We start from the raw sequence: 18,719 nt of genomic DNA on the forward strand, positions 1-18,719 counted from the left end.
TGACCCAGAAACCTCTATTTGGTACGAGGCAACCAAAACGTCTATTATTATAACAAAAAGTCGCCTGTGACGTCACAGAAGAATTCCCCTGGAACAAGTGCACGTCAATGATTTTAGTTTTACTCCAGGCAGCTAACTCTCTTAACACCTGCTGTTTAATGTAATAGATAAAACCAATAAAATAAAACTACAAAAAATAGGAAAACACCCTGAAAATTAAATGCATTGTTGACAATGATCTTGGGAATTCCCTCACACGGAATTCCATTCAGCTTTTTGTGACGTAAAAAGGATGGTGGTGTACAAGATGGCGACGGTCGGGTGCGTGGAGAATAGTGGTTCAATGGACAGTGAGGATTTAGCTGCGAGGAATACAAAACCAGTGATTTCTGATTTATGTAAGAAAAATGGGATTAACCACAGTTGTTTTTTGGCTGCACAAGTTCGAGACTGCTTTGAATCAAAAGCAGCATTATCGGAGAAAATAACAAAATTAAATGGTTGCAACTTCAAAGCATTTCCTAAACCATCCATCCCAACGTTACGGTCAAGAAAGGATAAATGTTCTCCAGAACCGCCAAAGAGGAAAAGAAGACCGTCGAGACATGATAGCGCAGAAATCAAAGAAAGGTGAGTTGTTGGCCACATTTTCCATTGTTTGTTTCTAACGGTTTAGAAAAGAAAATCCGCGAGCCAGGGCCTTCTCTGTGGGCCACGGTGGTGTAGGTGTTTGGGCCCCATGTCTGTGATTTGCATATGTGCATGTGACTTTTGATCTCTATGTTTGATCCCTTTCAATCAACTCCATAATTAGTACAAGCAATTCACACCAATTAAGACTAGTGTGGCACATGTGTTTCAAGATAAACTATGGCTGCCTTCAACATTGATATATATTTTCTTTTTGTTTGAAACATAATGATTAGAAATATATAACATTTCATGTGAAGAGCTGGACTTTGTGTTTTGTTTGCTTTTTCACTTGGCTTGACTGATATACTATATGTCTATATATGTATGGTGAAGTTAATCAGCTTAGTCACAGTTAGTGGTCATTTAAAAATATTAATGTTATAGATTTTTTTAGTTGTACAAGAACTATTGTTTTGTTATTTTTAAAAAATACTATACTTCATTCGAGTAAAAATAATATTACAGTAAGTGATTTTTTTGGTTAATATTTCCGGTTTGATTTGGCATAAAAAAAAGAGAAGTGTTTTAGAAACAACAATTTTGTATTTTATGTTCATGTTCAGTTTGTACAAACGTTTGTCAATATACTACCCTGGCAATTAACCGCAGCAATATTGCTGCAATGTTTTCAATTTTCTGTGGCATTTATTTGGCCATAGAACTTTCAGTTTTCTATGTCATTTACCATAATTTATTTTTGTAAAGCTGACAAATTAAACTCCTCCCTTATACTTTAAGCACAAAAATGCCATCATGCCATGGACACAATTTTTTTTAATGGCATTTTTGTTTTTTTCGGTAGACATTTTTTTTTGAAGTTGCAGACCCTAATTTTAATCTGTGAAAATGGACACTAATTTTAGTTAATCTACAAACCTGTAACACATTTGGATGAAGTTACAAGATGTTAAACAATCTTGAGTCTTTTTTGTTGAAACAGTAAAATATACTTAAAAATAGACCAGATCTCTCCTCCATAGCAGATATTTCTCAAACACATATATGTGCATTTTTAAATATATGAAAAATGCATTCCATGGTATTAGAAACATTAGGATGATCCAAAACACTTCAGATGTATGGAAATGGATAATCTAAACAATAAAATCTAAGTAATGTTTCATTTCAATTATCAAAAACGGCTCTAATAGTGAAAAATATTTGGTAATATTTAAAAACTAGAGTCTGTCACTTTAATTGCCAGGGTTTATTATTTTAGTTTTTTTTTGTAGCAACAGAAAAAAAGAGAGGGAAATATAGAAACATTTTAAAAGCATTTTCAGGATTGAAACTGTTATTAGCAAATTTGTGAAATAAAAACTACTTTCAGTGTTTCTGCCTGAAAGAAATGTTTGTGTATGGCACTATGGAATTGAATGCAACCACAGTAAACTGGGTATGGGGGACATCCCCCAGAAAGAAAATGGGTTACGTTTAGGGTTAGGGTCAGTAATGATAAGAGTAACAGGGCTAGCTCTGGGTGAACAAAACAATTCGCCAAATTGTTAACTAAACTTAAAAAATTGTATGTTATTTTCTTTAAAATGTCAATTATTACATGAAATTATTTCGCCAAACTAATATAAAATCCTCCAACTATTGGCGAATTTGGCGCATGCCAGAGCTAGCCCTGAGTAATTAATTATGTCAAAAAGTTATCTTAAAAACCCCCACAAATTTGGATATGGCGCCATACCCGTTTTACCCTCTGGCAGAAACCCTGACTTTGATCTGACATTCAGAGTTTCTGCCAGAATATACGAAGGGTAAATAGCCCACTAAAATAAAGCACTAGCCCAAACTTCTGATCAATTGTAACAAACTTTCATATAATTTTGTCAAGTTTGATCCCTTGTCATTGGGTATTCTTTCTGTCACCATTGGTTTGTGTGTTGGTAATGTCATTTACATGTATATGCTCAAACTTAATGCCATCATTGTGAAATGCATTGCTGTAGGTCAGAGACTTTACCAGTGGAAGTTTTTTTTACGGCTGTATAAAACTTATTGCCATCGGTTAAAAGGATAATTTTACTTTTTAAAATATTTTTTGCAAAGCCTTCCGACCAGTGTAAATTTTGCGGAGAGTTTTAAAAAATTATTTTGAACACTGATTAAAATAATTGGTCAGTAAGTTGAAAACTTCAGTGAAAAAAGATACGTATGTATCCAGAATTAAAACAAACAATTTATATAAATTGAAAGTTACGATATTCATTAAATTTTAAAGAAAGCTACTCACATACAATGTAGCTCTACGATAACAGTAAAAATTGCCAAGTTATGTACAAATAAAACATGTTTTCTATGAAGACGGATTAAATTTGTGACGTAGCAAATGTCATTATTTGCAAAGAAATATTTATAAAACAACAAATCCCACCATTCTCATCGGTTACGGGATGTCTCGTACCCATTTTATTTCATCCCTGGACAATTCATACACACTACCGTTTTGTACCCAAGACATATCGTACCCAGTACATTAGGACATGTTTTATGTTGAATTGCACAATGATACATATATATAAAATGACTGATTTAATATCGATTTAAAAATAACTACTGCTGTGCAATGCCAATTTAATGCCTTATTTAATGTATTCTTTGACAATCTGTTAATCTCAATAAAAATATTATAATAATAATTGTTTGAGTTGTATATTACTGTTTACTTACTCAACATTAAGTCATGTACTCATCATTTACATAATATGTAGATTGATCAAATATCGTCAAATATCGAAAAGGTTTTTTTTAAAAAAGAAATAATTTCCATGCCCACAGTACTAGTAAGCATGTTTGAACTTTGGAAAGAAAACCCAGTTAAAATCCCTCAAGCGAATAACTAACTAAGTAACTTAGACAGACCAAACATAATTATTGTGCAATTCAACATAAAACACATCCTAAATGTAGTGGGTACGAATCATCTAGGGTATAAAATGGTAGTATGTACGAATCGACCAGGGATGAAATAAAATGGGTACAAGTTGTCCTGAAACCTTCTCATCAGGGTGTCATTCTGGTTTCACAGTACCGGAATTGATATTTTTTTAAAGATGCATCCAATTAAATATCTATATCAAAATGTCCATTCTATTAGCTTATATAACACAGTCGTAAATTATATATCTAAATAAATTTATGTAGTACCAGTTCATGAAAAATGTAAAACATGATGTACCAGAAATTATATTTTTAATATTATATGGATCTCTAAATATGCATTCTCTTAAAGTATTTAATGCAGTTGTAAACTATATACTAACTAGTAGTAGCAGGGCTAGCTCTGACACTCGACAAATTCGCCAGTTGTTAATTTTGAAAGCAGTTGGCAAATTTTATTTTAACTTGGCGAAATAATTTTTAAGTTTTATAGAAAATTTGGCGAAATTTTCTGCTCACCCAGAGCTAGCCCTGAGTAGTACCAGTCAATGAAAAATGTGAAAATGTTTGTATTTATTCACTTTTAAAGTGATTTTACATCATTTTTTCTTTCAATTTCATTTTATTTTATTTTCACAATTAGATTGGAAATATCTGAAATACGGAAAAATTAAATTTTTGAGTACATGGTATGCAGTTTATATATATCATTTGAACTTAAATTAGTTTTAATTGCATGGGTATCAAATTTCGATAATAATATGATTCCATTACATGTAGTTTAGCAAGTTCAACATATTCAAAAAACTATTTCCCATTTACAAGTTAGTATCAGTGTTTTAAATAGTAAATGAACAATTTGCTAACATTTGACTTTGTGTGAATCACCTTTAAAAACTGTCTTGTCTTCTCCCCCCCCCCCCCCCCCCCCCCCCCCCCCCCCCCCCCCCGCCAAATAAAACAAAGGCTTATTAAGCATATTAATTCTTTGTTCAACTTTCCCCAAAATATATTTGCCAAGACACTTTGACAGATAGCTTAGACCACATTACAGTATATATAATGTAAAATTAGATCAAGCCAAGGCCAGTCATCAAAGTCGGAAACGTGCTTATAAATGTCATGTTTGGTATATAAATTATTCACTCTGGAAATAGACATTTATAAATTAAATGTAATCATCTGTTTCTCAGCAAACAGGTGCAGTAGAAAATTAGCAAGTTTGGAAGTCAAACACAAGTACAAGTTATCTTGTATCTCAAGTACATGACCCAACAAGTAGTCTGGCTCAACAAAGGGAGGTTTAGTCATACGTGTGTACTTTTGTAAACGGTGGACTTCAGTTTCCAACCTTGTTGTATATTTCCACTATTGTAATCTACATGTACATGTACATGATTAGATATACATGTATATATATGTGTTGATTATTGCATGAGTGAGAGTACCATACACAATTTTAGGGAACAAGTTTATGATAGTAAGGAATATTAATTCAGGGTTTCTGCCAGAGGATAAAATGGGTATGGTGCGATACCCAATTTTTTTTGCAGATTTTTTTTTTTTAAGTTGACCTTTTGACAAAATTAATTACTTTTATCATTATTTTAACCCTAACTCTAAATCTAACCCATTTTCTTTATGTAGGAGGCCCCCATACCCCATATCAACTGCAGTTACATTCAGCACGTACATTGTAAATATTAAATTTCATAGCACCATACACAAAAATTTCTTTCTGGCTGAAACACTGATTACCCCGGTATATAAAACAATTCTCAAAAGAGTTTTGTGTGATACTTGTAAACGCAAAAGTGATACTTTTTTTATTATCCACAAACTGTGATTTTATAACAATTAATGTTAAGGATCAGTGTAATCGAGCTTCACAATAAATGCAATAAAACAAGGTCAGTTATAATGATGCTGAATGATGTCAGTTTTACATTCCACAACTGCCACAAGCTTGCAGCAGCAATAGCAATATCAGAAGAGTATTTGATGTATTGTTATGACCCATGCCATAAAGATAATGTGGGAAAATTACGATAGTTATGTAACTGTTTGTTGTAAACCATGTGAATAATAATAAACCATGTGAATAATAAAAGTCTGTATGTGCACATTAATAATTTAGCCAGTTCAGGTGCATTTTGATCAGTCTGGAAAAATAATATCTTTATTAATTAATTTCAGAGTGTATTAGATTGATGATGTAAACTACACCAATTTTTTTATTTATTGTTCCATATTTACAAAAAACCACAAATAAACGTCACTGTATACAAGAAAGTCACATGACATGCTGTCAAAGTTGAAGGTTGTCAAACATGGATTTTACACATTAGAACATTCGTTTAATAGTGTGTGAATCCACCCCTGGCGCGAATACACTCGACACATTGTTGCCTCATGCTGTTGATCAGACGTCTGAAGAACTCTTGGGGAATGGCCTGCCACTCTGCCATAAGAAGTTGACCCAGATCATGAAGGTTGGCCGGAGGGGCATGGTTATCCCGAACTCTCCTGCCTAATTCGTCCCAGGCGTCTCTATTGTGGCCAAGTCAGGCGAATATGCTGGCCAATCCATCCTGGCGATACCTTGTTGTCTGAGAAAGTCTGTTACCATCCTGGCGCGGTGGGGTCTGGCATTGTCATCCTGCAGAACTGCCCCGCCGCCAATCTGCTGAAGGCCTGGGAGAACCAATGGCCGGATAATCTCATTCAGATAGCGGATTCCATTCAGATTGCCATCCACCACATAGAGGGGGGTCCTGTGGTGGATAGAGATGCCGCCCCACACCATGACGCTGCCACCACTGAACCGGTGACGTTGTCTAACGTTAACGTCAGCGAAGTGCTCCCCAGGACGTCTGTAGACACGAACCCGACCGTCGTTGAACTGGAAACTAAACCTGGACTCATCAGTGAACATCACTCAACCCCACTGAACACGTTGCCACCGCAGATGAAGCGTGCACCAGTGACGTCTGGCCGTTCTGTGACGTGGTAGGAGTGGTGGTCGAACAGCCTGGAGACGGCAGCGTAGATTATTGGCTCTCAGACGATTGCGTATAGTTTGATCAGACACTCGATTTCCAGTCGCAGTCCGCAGATTGTCACGTAATCGGCGTGCAGTGGGTGTGCGTTGACGTAGAGCCATATTGGTGATGTAGCGGTCCTCTCTATTTGTAGTGCTTCGGGGTCTTCCCGAACGTGGACGATTTCGAACAGAATTCGTTGCTTGGTACCGTTGCCACAGTCGGCCAACGACACTCTGACTGACACCAAGTCTCAGAGCAACATTTCTTTGTGTATTGCCATCCTGAAGCCAAGCAATAGCCTTTCCTCGATCTTCGATAGTCAGTTGAAGTCGTACCATTGTTGAATTTGGAGTGTGCACCGTGCACGAACGCAAGCTCCAATTATACGGAAATTCAGCATTGGGAACATGGAATACATGTACAAAGCGTGCAAATGAAGCGCTTTGTGAAAAAGCAAGTTATGGGCACTTAGCAGACCTTTCGCTTTTGCCCTAATTTACGTGCAAATGTAAGCATGTTTTCGCCATTAGAACTAGTCGACAGTGTCAATGACAGTGGATTTTAATTCATTTATGGGTTGCTTAGACCCACTTTCGTCAAAATGGAACAATACCATGCGTGACATTATGGTCTAGCTAATATAATTGACATTCAGAAAATAATGTCGAAAATATCGTCTGACCCTTAAATTCTTTTCAGTAGTATATATATATATATATATATATATATATATATATATATATATATATACATGTAATATTAATACCCATGATTGTACATGTGCAAATGTTCTTTGGTAGTCATATTACTATATATTATTAGTTTTTAAGCTATTGCAGGTTCAGTATTGTACCTACGTAACCTAGAAACTATACACTACATGGTATGTTATTATCATTGTTAAATACATGTAGGTCTTAAATTTATCAGTGGCACTGACATGAATTGTCATAGCAGTGACATGAATTGTCATAGCACTGACATGAATTGTCATAGCAGTGACATGAATTGTCATAGCAGTGACATGAATTGTCATAGCAGTGACATGAATTGTCCTAGCATTGACATGAATTGTCCTAGCAGTGACATGAATTGTCATAGCAGTGACATGAATTGTCATAGCATTGACATGAATTGTCCTAGCAGTGACATGAATTGTTGTAGCAGTAACATGAAATTGCCGTAGCAGTGTCATGAAATGCCATAGTCACAATATGAATTGCTATAGATCATGGCAGGGCTCGAATGTAAGAATTTGTCTCCCACGAATGAAATTGACCACCAACAGCAATTTAAAGCCTGCCATGGCAATTGAAAAAAAGAAAAGACTTTTGCAGCAAATAGATAAGACTGAAAGGTTATTTTGCTCGATGTAGACATATTTAAAATATACTAATGTTATATATTGGCAACTAATGTACACCGGGTGTAAACATTTTGCTATCATTGACGAGCTTTACCAACGGCACTTATGTGCCATTGGTGATGCTCCTGGCCTATGGCAATTTATATCTCAACGACGACAATTGCCGTCGGTGCCGTCATTAAGTTCGAGCCCCGTCATGGTCTTTACTGTTTGCAGTTTGTTGTCGCTGGATAAAAAGTATTGTTGTCACTTGAAGGGAAAGAAAGAAATGTTTTATTTAACAACGCACTCAAAACATTTTATTTACGGTTATATGGCGTCAGACATATGGTTATGGACCACACAGATATTGAGAGAGGAAACCCGCTGTCGCCACTTCATGTGCTACTCTTTTCGACTAGCAGCAAAGGATCTTTTATATGCACCATCCCACAGACAGGGTAGTATATACCACAGCCTTTGATATACCAGTCGTGGTGCACTGGCTGGAATGAGAAATAGCCCAGTGGGCCCACCAACGGGGATCGATCCCAGACCGACCGCACATCGAGCGAGTACTTTACCACTGCGCTACGTCCTGCCCTCTCACTTGAAGGGGTAATTTTATTTTTTTATTTTTTATTTGTTGCAAACGTTATGGACTTAAAATTGCCCAAGGCAGACTCACTAGTCTATATGGCAAAAATCTTCTAAAATTACCAGTTCTAAAGTTTGAGTCCAGTGTATGTACCTTGTTCATATATTAAACTGATATAATACTGACTAACCCCAATTATGATGTTGAACAATCTCAGATCCCAGGGCCGTAGCTAGTATTTTTTGTAAGTTTCTGGACCCAGTGGTAGGAGTGGATCCAGGATTTCTCTTGAAAGGTAAAATTTTGTACTACAAGATCATCAGACATCTCCGTGAAAACATTTAGGGAGTAATTAATTGCTCCCCTAACTTACTACTTAGATTATTGAAGACATAGAGATTATTATATGAGCTTGTGTGTGAAACTGATTTTACGTAACAAGTGTCAGGATTTTTGTATTGCCTGAACTAGTGTCGGGGAGTAATAGCTTCCTTTAAAAGTAAGTTCTAGTTCATGCATTTATTCAGGGCTCGAACTTAAGAATTTGTCTCCCACAGCAATTTAAAAACAAAATTGCCATAGGTGAAATGGCCTACTGGCAGCAGTTTAAAGCCTGCCCATGGCAATTGAAAAAAAAAAAAAACTTTTGCAGCAAATAAATAAGACTGAAAAGTTATTTTGCAGACATATATTTTAAATGTACTACTGTTATATACTGGCATCTAATGTACACACACCGGCCTCGGTGGTGTTGTGGTTAGGCCATCAGTCTACAGGCTGGTAGGTACTGGGTTCGGATCCCAGTCGAGGCATGGGATTTTTAATCCAGATACCGACTCCAAACCCTGAGTGAGTGCTCCGCAAAGCTCAATGGGTAGATGTAAACCACTTGCACCGACCAGTGATCCATAACTGGTTCAACAAAGGCCATGGTTTGTGCTATCCTGCTTGTGGGAAGTGCAAATAAAAGATCCCTTGTTGCTAATAGGAAAGAGTAGCCCATGAAGTGGTGACAGCGGGTTTCCTCTCAAAATCTGTGTGGTCCTAAACCATATGTCTGACAAATAAAATGTGTTGAGTGCATCGTTAAATAAAACATTTCTTTCTTTCTTTCTAATATACACACAGTGTAAACATTTTGCCATCATTGACAGGGCTAGCTCTGGGTCAGCAGAAAATTTCGTGATTTTTTTTATAAAACTTCAAAAACTGCAGAAATCCAGTTAGTTTCTGACAAAATATCAATTATTTCGCCAATTATTTCCTAGTTTTTGAAATTCGCAACTGGCGAATTTGGCGAGTGCCAGAGTTATCCCTGATTGATGTGCCCGACCTACGGCAATTTATATCTCAACAACGGCAATTGCCGACAGTGCCGTCATTAAGTTCGAGCCCTGTTAATTGTACGCTAGGGTAATGATGACACTTGAAGCATCTGGGAGGGACAGTCCATACCTGAAGTACCTCGAGAGCTGTGATAATCCGTTCTCCTTCTGCAAACTGGGTTTTTTACCAATGACTTGCACCCTTCCATTTCAAGATCCTTTAATGATTTACATACACCCTTCCCAGGGTTTCTGCCGGAAAGAAATTTTTAGGTATGGCGCTATGGAATTGAATATTTACAGTGTGTGTGCTGAATGCAACGGCAGTTGACAGGGGTAGGTTTAGGGTTAGGGTTAAGAGAATCATAGTATTTATACATGCGCTGTCGGTCTGGGATCGATCCCCATTGGTGGACCCATTGGGCTATTTCTCGCTCCAGCCAGTGCACCACAAGTGCATAACAAAGGCTGTGGTATGTGTTATCCTGTCTCTGGGATGGTGCATATAAAAGATCCCTTGCTGCTAACTGAAAAGAGTAGCCCATGAAGTGGCAACAGCAGGTTTGCTCTCTTAATATTTGTGTGGTCCTTAACGGTAACCATATAACCATAAATAAAATGTGTTGAGTGTGACGTTAAATAAAACATTTCCTTATATTTCCTGTGGCAAAGACTGATTTATACATTTCCATTAAAGCTTGATCTACACCTTTCCATTTGAGCTCCAGTAATAATTTCTACCCTGCCATTTTAAAGGTTAACTTTATTATAAAGTAAAATGAAAACCAGACAGATTTTTTTGGCCAAGTGGTAGTCAGGAGGTGACATTATGTTAAAGGCTTTTTTTTTTTTTTTTTAAATTATTGAAAATCCTGCATTAAAATTGCTTTTTGGCTAAAAGGAAAAAGTACCCTAGAATAGTGAAGTAGTTTGTGAGGATTTCCCCTAACTGCACTATGTAATATATAGACTACTGAAAACGATCGTGAAGGACTTCAATAAATGAATAACAGTGTCATCCATGTTTTCTAATTAAGTTTGGATTGTATAGGAATTTTGTAAGATGGTGCTTACGTAAAAGCAAAAGTAGGAATATTAACACTTTTCACTAATCATTGGGAATACAAAGTATACATTAAAATAGCTAATTATTATCATTATAATTAACTTTCCGTTACATTCATTGCAACATAACATAATCCCATTGGGAGTTTGTTCATTACTCGACGAACGTAAAAATTACATCATCAAGGAAGATCATATCTGATGACATCATTGTAGATGGTCAAGTTGTCTTATTGAGTGTTATTGTTTGTGGACCAGAAATAATTCAGAATAAAGTATGAAGTCATAGTGTTATTATTAGCATGTATGATTCAAATTTAATTATAAGTATTGTCTGTTATTTCTTTTACATTCATCGGAGTATGAACAAACAAAATAATCTGCAAACTTATGTGAGAATGGCGTTGCCGATTCACATAGTTTATGGATGATTATTTTTTTCATAACCTGATGATAGTGAAAGAAATAACAGACAATCCTTAAATAAAGTTAACCTTTAAGTTCCGTTGATAACTTACACCCCTTCATCTATTTTACGCTCCACTTACAACTCTCACACATGTGCTTTCCCATTTTAAGCTCTACTGATGACTCATGCCTTCCCATTTTAAGCTCCACTGATAACTCAGCCCATTTTAAGCTCTAAAGATTGCTCTGATCCCCATTACCTAATAGAGTAATGGGAATGTTCACCATGTTACAGAGTTTACGTAACGTCAGTTACGTGTATGTTCTCGAGCTACAGAAGTCAGTACATCCGTACTGTTGTTTATCCACCCGTCCAGTCATTAATACCCAGAGCACAATGGCAGCAGTGTGAAATAAAAATAGCCACGAACAACGGCAACCGACAAGTTGATGGGACAGTCAACGGAAGCTGACACAGCTGTTGTCACGGGTCAGATGAACTGTCCGAAAAGAATGGAAATCATTTCTCGAGACACATGTGTAGGAGTCGGGTTTATGGGCTTTGTGACATTTCCGATCATGTGTGTAGGCGATTCACTTGAATGAATGCATTTTGACCTATGTTCAGAAAGGAACAACATATTTCTTTTCATTCTTTCTTTCTTTTTTTTCTTTCTCTTTTTTTGTGTTTCAGTTATCTAGGTTAGAAATCACAGGTGGAAGTAGGTGTAAATGTGACAACATGCACATACCTGTAATAGAAGTAACTCATTGTATTTAGGGTGGAGTAGATTTCTTATTGATATTTATTTAATGGAAAGGAAAGGAATGATAGCTTAAAACAGTAGCCAGTAATCCTTACATTGCACATGTACATAGGTATGTCAAGTATGACAATTGTGACGTGGTTGCAGGTGCTAAAGAAACCTCACTGCTACCATGTTATTTTTTCCTCATTAGTAGTGGGACATAATACTAGTCGTAAAGCATTTGTTTGATGCATGATTGATCACGGTCCTATTCCTGTTGTTGGGCCCATTGGGCTATTGTTCATTCCAGCTAGTACTCCACAGCTGGTGCAACAAAAGTCATAGTATGTACTATCGCAGGGGATATTTTGTTCAGCATCGCATCGCAATTAGCTACACAAGTTTCAGTGGTCGGTACACAATTTTAAAACATTAAGCAGTAGTTGCCAATCAATTTTCAGTTGACTACAGATATTGCTAATCAAGATTTTGAAAACAATTTCCGTGTATCCTATCTGTGGGATGGTGCTGATCGAAAAGAGTAGAACATGGGAATGGTGGCAGCATGTTTCATCTCTCATCTGTGTAGCCCTTCACCATATGTCTGACTCCATACGGTATATTAAATAACCATAATAAAATGTGTTCAGTGCGCCATCAAATAAATCTCGTTCCAGCCAGTCACCACGACTGGTATATCAAAGGCCGTGGTATGTATTACCCTGTCTGTGGGATGGTGCATATAAAAGATCCCTTGCTGCTAATTGAAAAGACTAGCCCATGAAGTGCCGACAGCAAGTTTCCTCTCAATATCTGTGTGGTCCTTAATCATATATCTGACGCCATATAACTGTCAATAAAATGTGTTGAGCGCATTGTTAAATAAAACATTCCTTTCTTCATTCTTTCATCTCTCCCTGCTTCATCTCTCTTCTCCCTCTGTCTCTGTCATTATATAAAAAAAAATTCCTTCCTTCCTTCTTCCTTCCTTCCATTTTCGCAGTAAGGGAACAGTTACATCAAACATCTAGGTTAATGTATACTAGCACCTGTACACAACCGCAATCTCATTTAATGTTAGCATGCTGTCCATCAAGTGTGTCATGCTGAAAATAATATCAAGTGTATTCTGTCTGGATTCCCTTCAGTTGAGCAGTACCTTCTTTCAATAAGGATGTCTGCTGAGAAACATCAACACGGCTGTTATTTTCAACTATTCCATTTACAAATAAAAGTGAGGAAAACCAACAGTTGGAAAAAAACCCAGAACATATTTGGGAAGACTGGAGTTTGACACGTCTAAACTGTGTTGGACATTGGTATGCCACCCACACATCCAATACAGTTTGTTTGTTTTGTTTGATGACACCACTAGATCACATTGACTTACTAATTGTCGGCTATTGAATGTCAAACATTTGGTAATTGTGACATATAGCTGTAGAAAGGAAAACTGCTAAAAAAAAATAGTAGTAGCAAGGGATCTTTTATAAGCACTATCTGACACCGGATAGCACATATACTGGGCCCACTGATGGGGATCGATCCTAGACCAGCCTCTCAGAAAACCACCAAATCTGTATGATAAACCAATGTTGTCACTGATACCTTTCTGTTCATTCACATATATGGAGAGTATTATATACTTAAAATAAAAAGCAGTATGTTGCAGTAATTAAACCACAAGAAAGGGAAAACTAAGACCAATATACTACTAGCACTACACCATATTATACTTGTACATGCTGTAAATATATATATGCAGCATGTGCAGATATCAAGTTAAACATGTAATGTGTGGTAATTAACCTATATACACATTACCACAAAATCTAGCATAATCTTAATATGCAGGGACTTGTTAAGAGGTTTGGGATGTAGCCTAGTGGTAAAGTCAGTTTGGGATCGATTCCTGTCGGTGGGTCAGTTAGGCTATTTCTCGTTCCAGCCAGTGCAGGCCATTGGATTTCATGGTAATGATTGTTACCGGTACGTAGTGTGTCGGTAGCGTGTCGGCAAAACCACAGACCACAGAACCGAAATTTCATTTCCTATGATTATTATGTCGTTTAAAAAAAAAAATATGTATTTATCTATACGTAATAAATTATACAAATGATAATGTTTCTCATATAAAACTACTGGAGATAGTTTTCAACACAATCACAACACCTGATTCGGATTTTAGTGTTCGCCATACTTCTCAGTGTTCGAGTAAACCCGAATCAGAGTTCGATACCGCGCTCAAATCAAACCCGACCAGAAATTGTAATATTGACCTCATGGCATCTACTCCAAAGTCCATTCCGGTTTTGATGACGTAGGTAATAATAGGTATGAGCCTACATTGTACCCACGTACGCATATATATAAATAATTGATCTATATGTACATTGCACATTTGAACCAAAATCACTGGCGCTAATTATTTGTAGTGTCGCTGTTAAAGTTAGGGACCTAAAATAGGATTTTAATTCAAATATTATTTGATAAAAATAATTAACTTTTTATTAGTCACTGAAGTCGACAAATTTATTGCCGCACTTGAGTACTGAAGGTGACAATCGAATAAGCTTTATTGGAACCTTTATTTGTTGTTATTTAAAATAATAAATCAGTTGGCAAGATTTGAACATATTACCCAACCTGCATAGCCTTTTGACAATTCATTGCATTATAGTATAAGAAATGGGTTCCCATAACTTGTTTTCATGGAACCTAAAAACAGCTTCTAATGAGTTCCCATGATCTCAGGGCACGGAACCCAAAAAGTGTTTTCCATGAAATTTGAAATCCTATGGCTTGCAGTGCACCACTAAATAGCCAATGATTATTAAATCAATGTACTCTAGTGGGGTTATTATAAAAAACAAACTTCACCTAAGTTACAGTTAATTAAAAATAAAAATTACCAGTGACTATATAATTTTATCCTGGTACAATAATCAGATTGTGGGATCCCAGCCGGGATTTCATTTCCCAGTGGTATCCCGGTATATTCCGAAGGGGATCCCAGTCTGTTTTTCACTTGTGAAGAGGGTAAAATGTGTTTTTAAAATCTGTATAGATCTTCAAATTTTTTAAATTTTGCATAGTGACATGGGGTTGTTGTTTTTTGTTTTGAAAAGTTAGAAAGTAGTTTAAATGTTACTGTATGCTTTAGAAATAGTTGGTGAAATGCAACATTATTGATTATTTGGAATTTAATCATTGGTTATAATTGGTTGACACAAACCGATCAACTTTAAATTACTAAATCAGCTAAAAGTATATGAACATTTAAGAAGGTTTTGAATCATAAGGACCATGTACTTCTACTGTCATTGTTACTGGAATTTAAACCCTATCAATGGCTTCATTTATCTTTAATAACTATTTAATATCTATTTTGTTTGTGTACATATATATATATATATAATATGAAAACAAACACCAACCCCGAGATATTTCCATCATTTCCATCATCTAAACTGGAGGAACAGTTACATTTAACACTTTATTACACAATCGGTTAGGGATCTTTATAATCAATCACATCGATAGAACCAAACTGATCAAGTTTTGATGATTATTGATCACTGGAACATCACTATCAGTAATAATGCTTTTCCTTGATCTTGAAGGATTAAAGAAAGACAGAATCGTGGAATTCCATACTCTCAGAAACAATACCTGGTGCAAACCCTGCCTACAGGTTATTTATCAAGATTCCAATCACCATTATTTTTCAATTATTAAAGCCTTTCTCATATGCTCCAATCAATCCTGGAGCCTGGTCACATTCATACTAGTAATACTACATGTAAAAAGGAAAATTGGTTCCTCGTCCCCACCCATCTTCATTTTATCTTTTTGTCTTTTATCACTTATTGTAGGACGGGATTTAGCTCAGTCGGTTGAGTGCTCACTTAAGGTGCTTGCGTTGCAGGATTAAACCACCTCGGTGGATTCATTCAGCTGATTGGGTTTTTCTCATTCCAACCAATTTACCACTACTGGTCAAAGGCCATGGTAAGTGCTTTCCTGTCTGTGGGACTGCATATAAAAGATCCCTTGCTGTATTAGGAAAAATGTAGCAGGTTTGCTTTGATGACTAAGTGTCAGTATTACAGAATGTGTGACATCCAATAGTCGATGATTAATTAATCAATGTGCTCTAGTGCTCTAGTGGTGTTGTTAAACGTAAACAGACTAACTTTTTGCTGGTTTATTGGTAGCAGTAATCTATGTGGCAGCAGTATCTGTATCTCTCTCTCTCTCTCTCTCTCTCTCTCTCTCTCTCTCTCTCTCTCTCTCTCTCTCTCTCTCCCTCTCTCTCTCTCCCTCTCCCTCTCTCTCTCTCTCTCCCTCTCCTTCTTTCTCTCTCTCTCTCTCTCTCTCTCTCTCTCTCTCTCTCTCTCTCTTGCTGTTATCTCTTCCTCTTTCCTCTCTTTCTCTCTCTTATCGCTCTCCATATCTCTTTCTCTTTCTCTCTGTCTCTCTCTGTGTCTCTCTCTCTCTCTCTCTCTCTCTCTCTCTCTCTCTCTCTCTCTCTTTCTCTCTCTCTCTCTCTCCCATCTCTCTCCCAAAAAGCTATAGTTTTAAAATTGTGTTGAGGTATTATTAATTAATATTCTAAGTTTCCTTTAGCAAATCCAGATAAAAAACAAACAAAAAAACTTTTGTTGCTTGGTTTTATAATACTTTATTATACTGAGCTATATTTGACTCCATAAATAAAGATTGTAAGATTTGGTTGTGAATTTATCTTTGGGTTGGCATTCTCTACATGTATGTTCCTGCCAGATGCAGAACTTTGCAGATTTACTTACTGTGTACACATATATGGCCTGATAGATGACTCCAAATTAAAATACTTCCTGTGTATATACACTCATCCTGAATTGGCCACATCTTCCTCTTCACCTACAGTCAGACCTGTTTTAACCAAAAACTTATTAAGGGATATATAGGTTTAAAAATAATAATAATAATTCCCCCAAATCCCCACCTTTTCCAAATTAGGTGGGTGCTTATATATCCATGAGGCTAATGGATTCATTTTCATGTGGCTCAGTGGTAAAGTGCTCATCTGAGATGCTATGAAAGTGAAAGAAATGTTTTTATTTAACGATGCACTGAACACCTACAGTCAGACCTATCTTAACCAGACATTTATTAAAGGATATACGGTCCAAAAACACCCGACTCCACACTTTTTCAAAGTAGATGGAAAGTAATGTTTGTTTTCTTTAACCACTAGAGCACATTGATACCATCCCACAAACAGAATAGCACATACACATACCACAGCCTTTTATATACCAGTCGTGGTGCACTGGCTAGAACGAGAAATAGCCCAATGGGCGACCGACGGAAATCAGTGGTAGACCGACAGCACCTTAAGCAAGCACTTTGCCACTGGGCTACAACTGCCCCACTGGGCTACAACTGCCCCACTGGGCTACAACTGCCCCACTGGGCTACAACTGCCCCTGTAAAGTAGACGGATGCTTATATCCATTAGGTTACTGATTCATGCTGACAATAGGTGGGATGTGCTACAGTGCTCACCTGAGATGCGATGGAAGGAAGAAAGGAAATTTTTTATTTAACAAAGCACTCAACACATTTAACTATGGTTATGTGGCGTCAGTCATATTATGGTTAATGACCACAGAGGAGAGAGGAGACCTGCTGCTGCCACTCCAAGGGTTACTGGGTTTTGTTTTATTAATTAGCAGCAAGGGATCTTTTATATGAATCATCCCACAGACAGGGTAGTAGATATCTCAGCCTTTGTTACACCAGAGGCAAGACGTAGCCCAGTGGTAAAGCGCTCAGTTAATGCACAGTCGGTTTGGGATCGATCCCCGTTGGTGGACCCATTGGGCTATTTCTTGTGCCGGTATATCAAAGGCTGTTGTATGTGCTATTCTGTCTGTGGGATGGAGCATATGAAAGATCCCATGTTACTAATGAAAAATGTAGCAGGTTTCCTTTCTAAAATGTATGACATTCAATAGCCAATGACTAATAAATCAATGTCCCGTAATGTAGTAATGGTGTCATTAAACAAAACAAACGTTAACTTTAACATTTTGTTCTACAAATTGTATCCAACTCACATTTGCTCATGTGATACATTTTGAAATAAAGATAAATGGTATCTACATATACAGGGCTTTGCAAAAGTAGCCAATTGCTAATTTTTAGATAAAATGGCTACAACATTTAGTCTTTGGCTAATAAAATGTTCCTTAAATTAACAACATTTTAATAATTTTCAAGAAAATACTCTACATATCTGAAAATTGGCTAAACCCAAACAGTTTCCAGTGTGAGCCCTGCATGTATAATGGCCACTCATGTAGTATATAGTATTCCCCCAAACACAGATTTTGCCAGCTGCATTACTGTGTTCAATCCAGCAACCGTAATGTTATCATAATTTAGTGCACACATATGCTACAAACACATCCACTGTTATTACACTGTTAAGTAACAGACATTGTCTAATGGATAGTTTTATGCAATGTAAATCTCTCTTAATTATGTCCTGGAGTATCTAGCTCTGATAGTTGCCCAGATTCATCTTATCATTTGTCTCTGTTGGGTAAGTAA

At 36.7% G+C, this 18,719-nt stretch overlaps 1 protein-coding gene across 1 annotated transcript in view; it reads left to right on the top strand.

The window, feature by feature from the left end:
• The first annotated feature begins 275 nt into the window (after positions 1–275).
• LOC121369648 (zinc finger protein aebp2-like) overlaps positions 276–18,719 on the top strand; it is an 80,431-nt gene continuing 61,987 nt past the window's right edge. The window contains exon 1 of the mRNA XM_041494691.1: positions 276–630. Coding sequence (XP_041350625.1) covers positions 293–630 — 338 coding nt within the window. The 5' untranslated portion in view covers positions 276–292. The remainder of the gene's footprint in view (positions 631–18,719) is intronic.

Source organism: Gigantopelta aegis, chromosome 4, assembly GCF_016097555.1.
Source record: "Gigantopelta aegis isolate Gae_Host chromosome 4, Gae_host_genome, whole genome shotgun sequence".
Taxonomy (NCBI): Eukaryota; Metazoa; Mollusca; class Gastropoda; order Neomphalida; family Peltospiridae; genus Gigantopelta; species Gigantopelta aegis.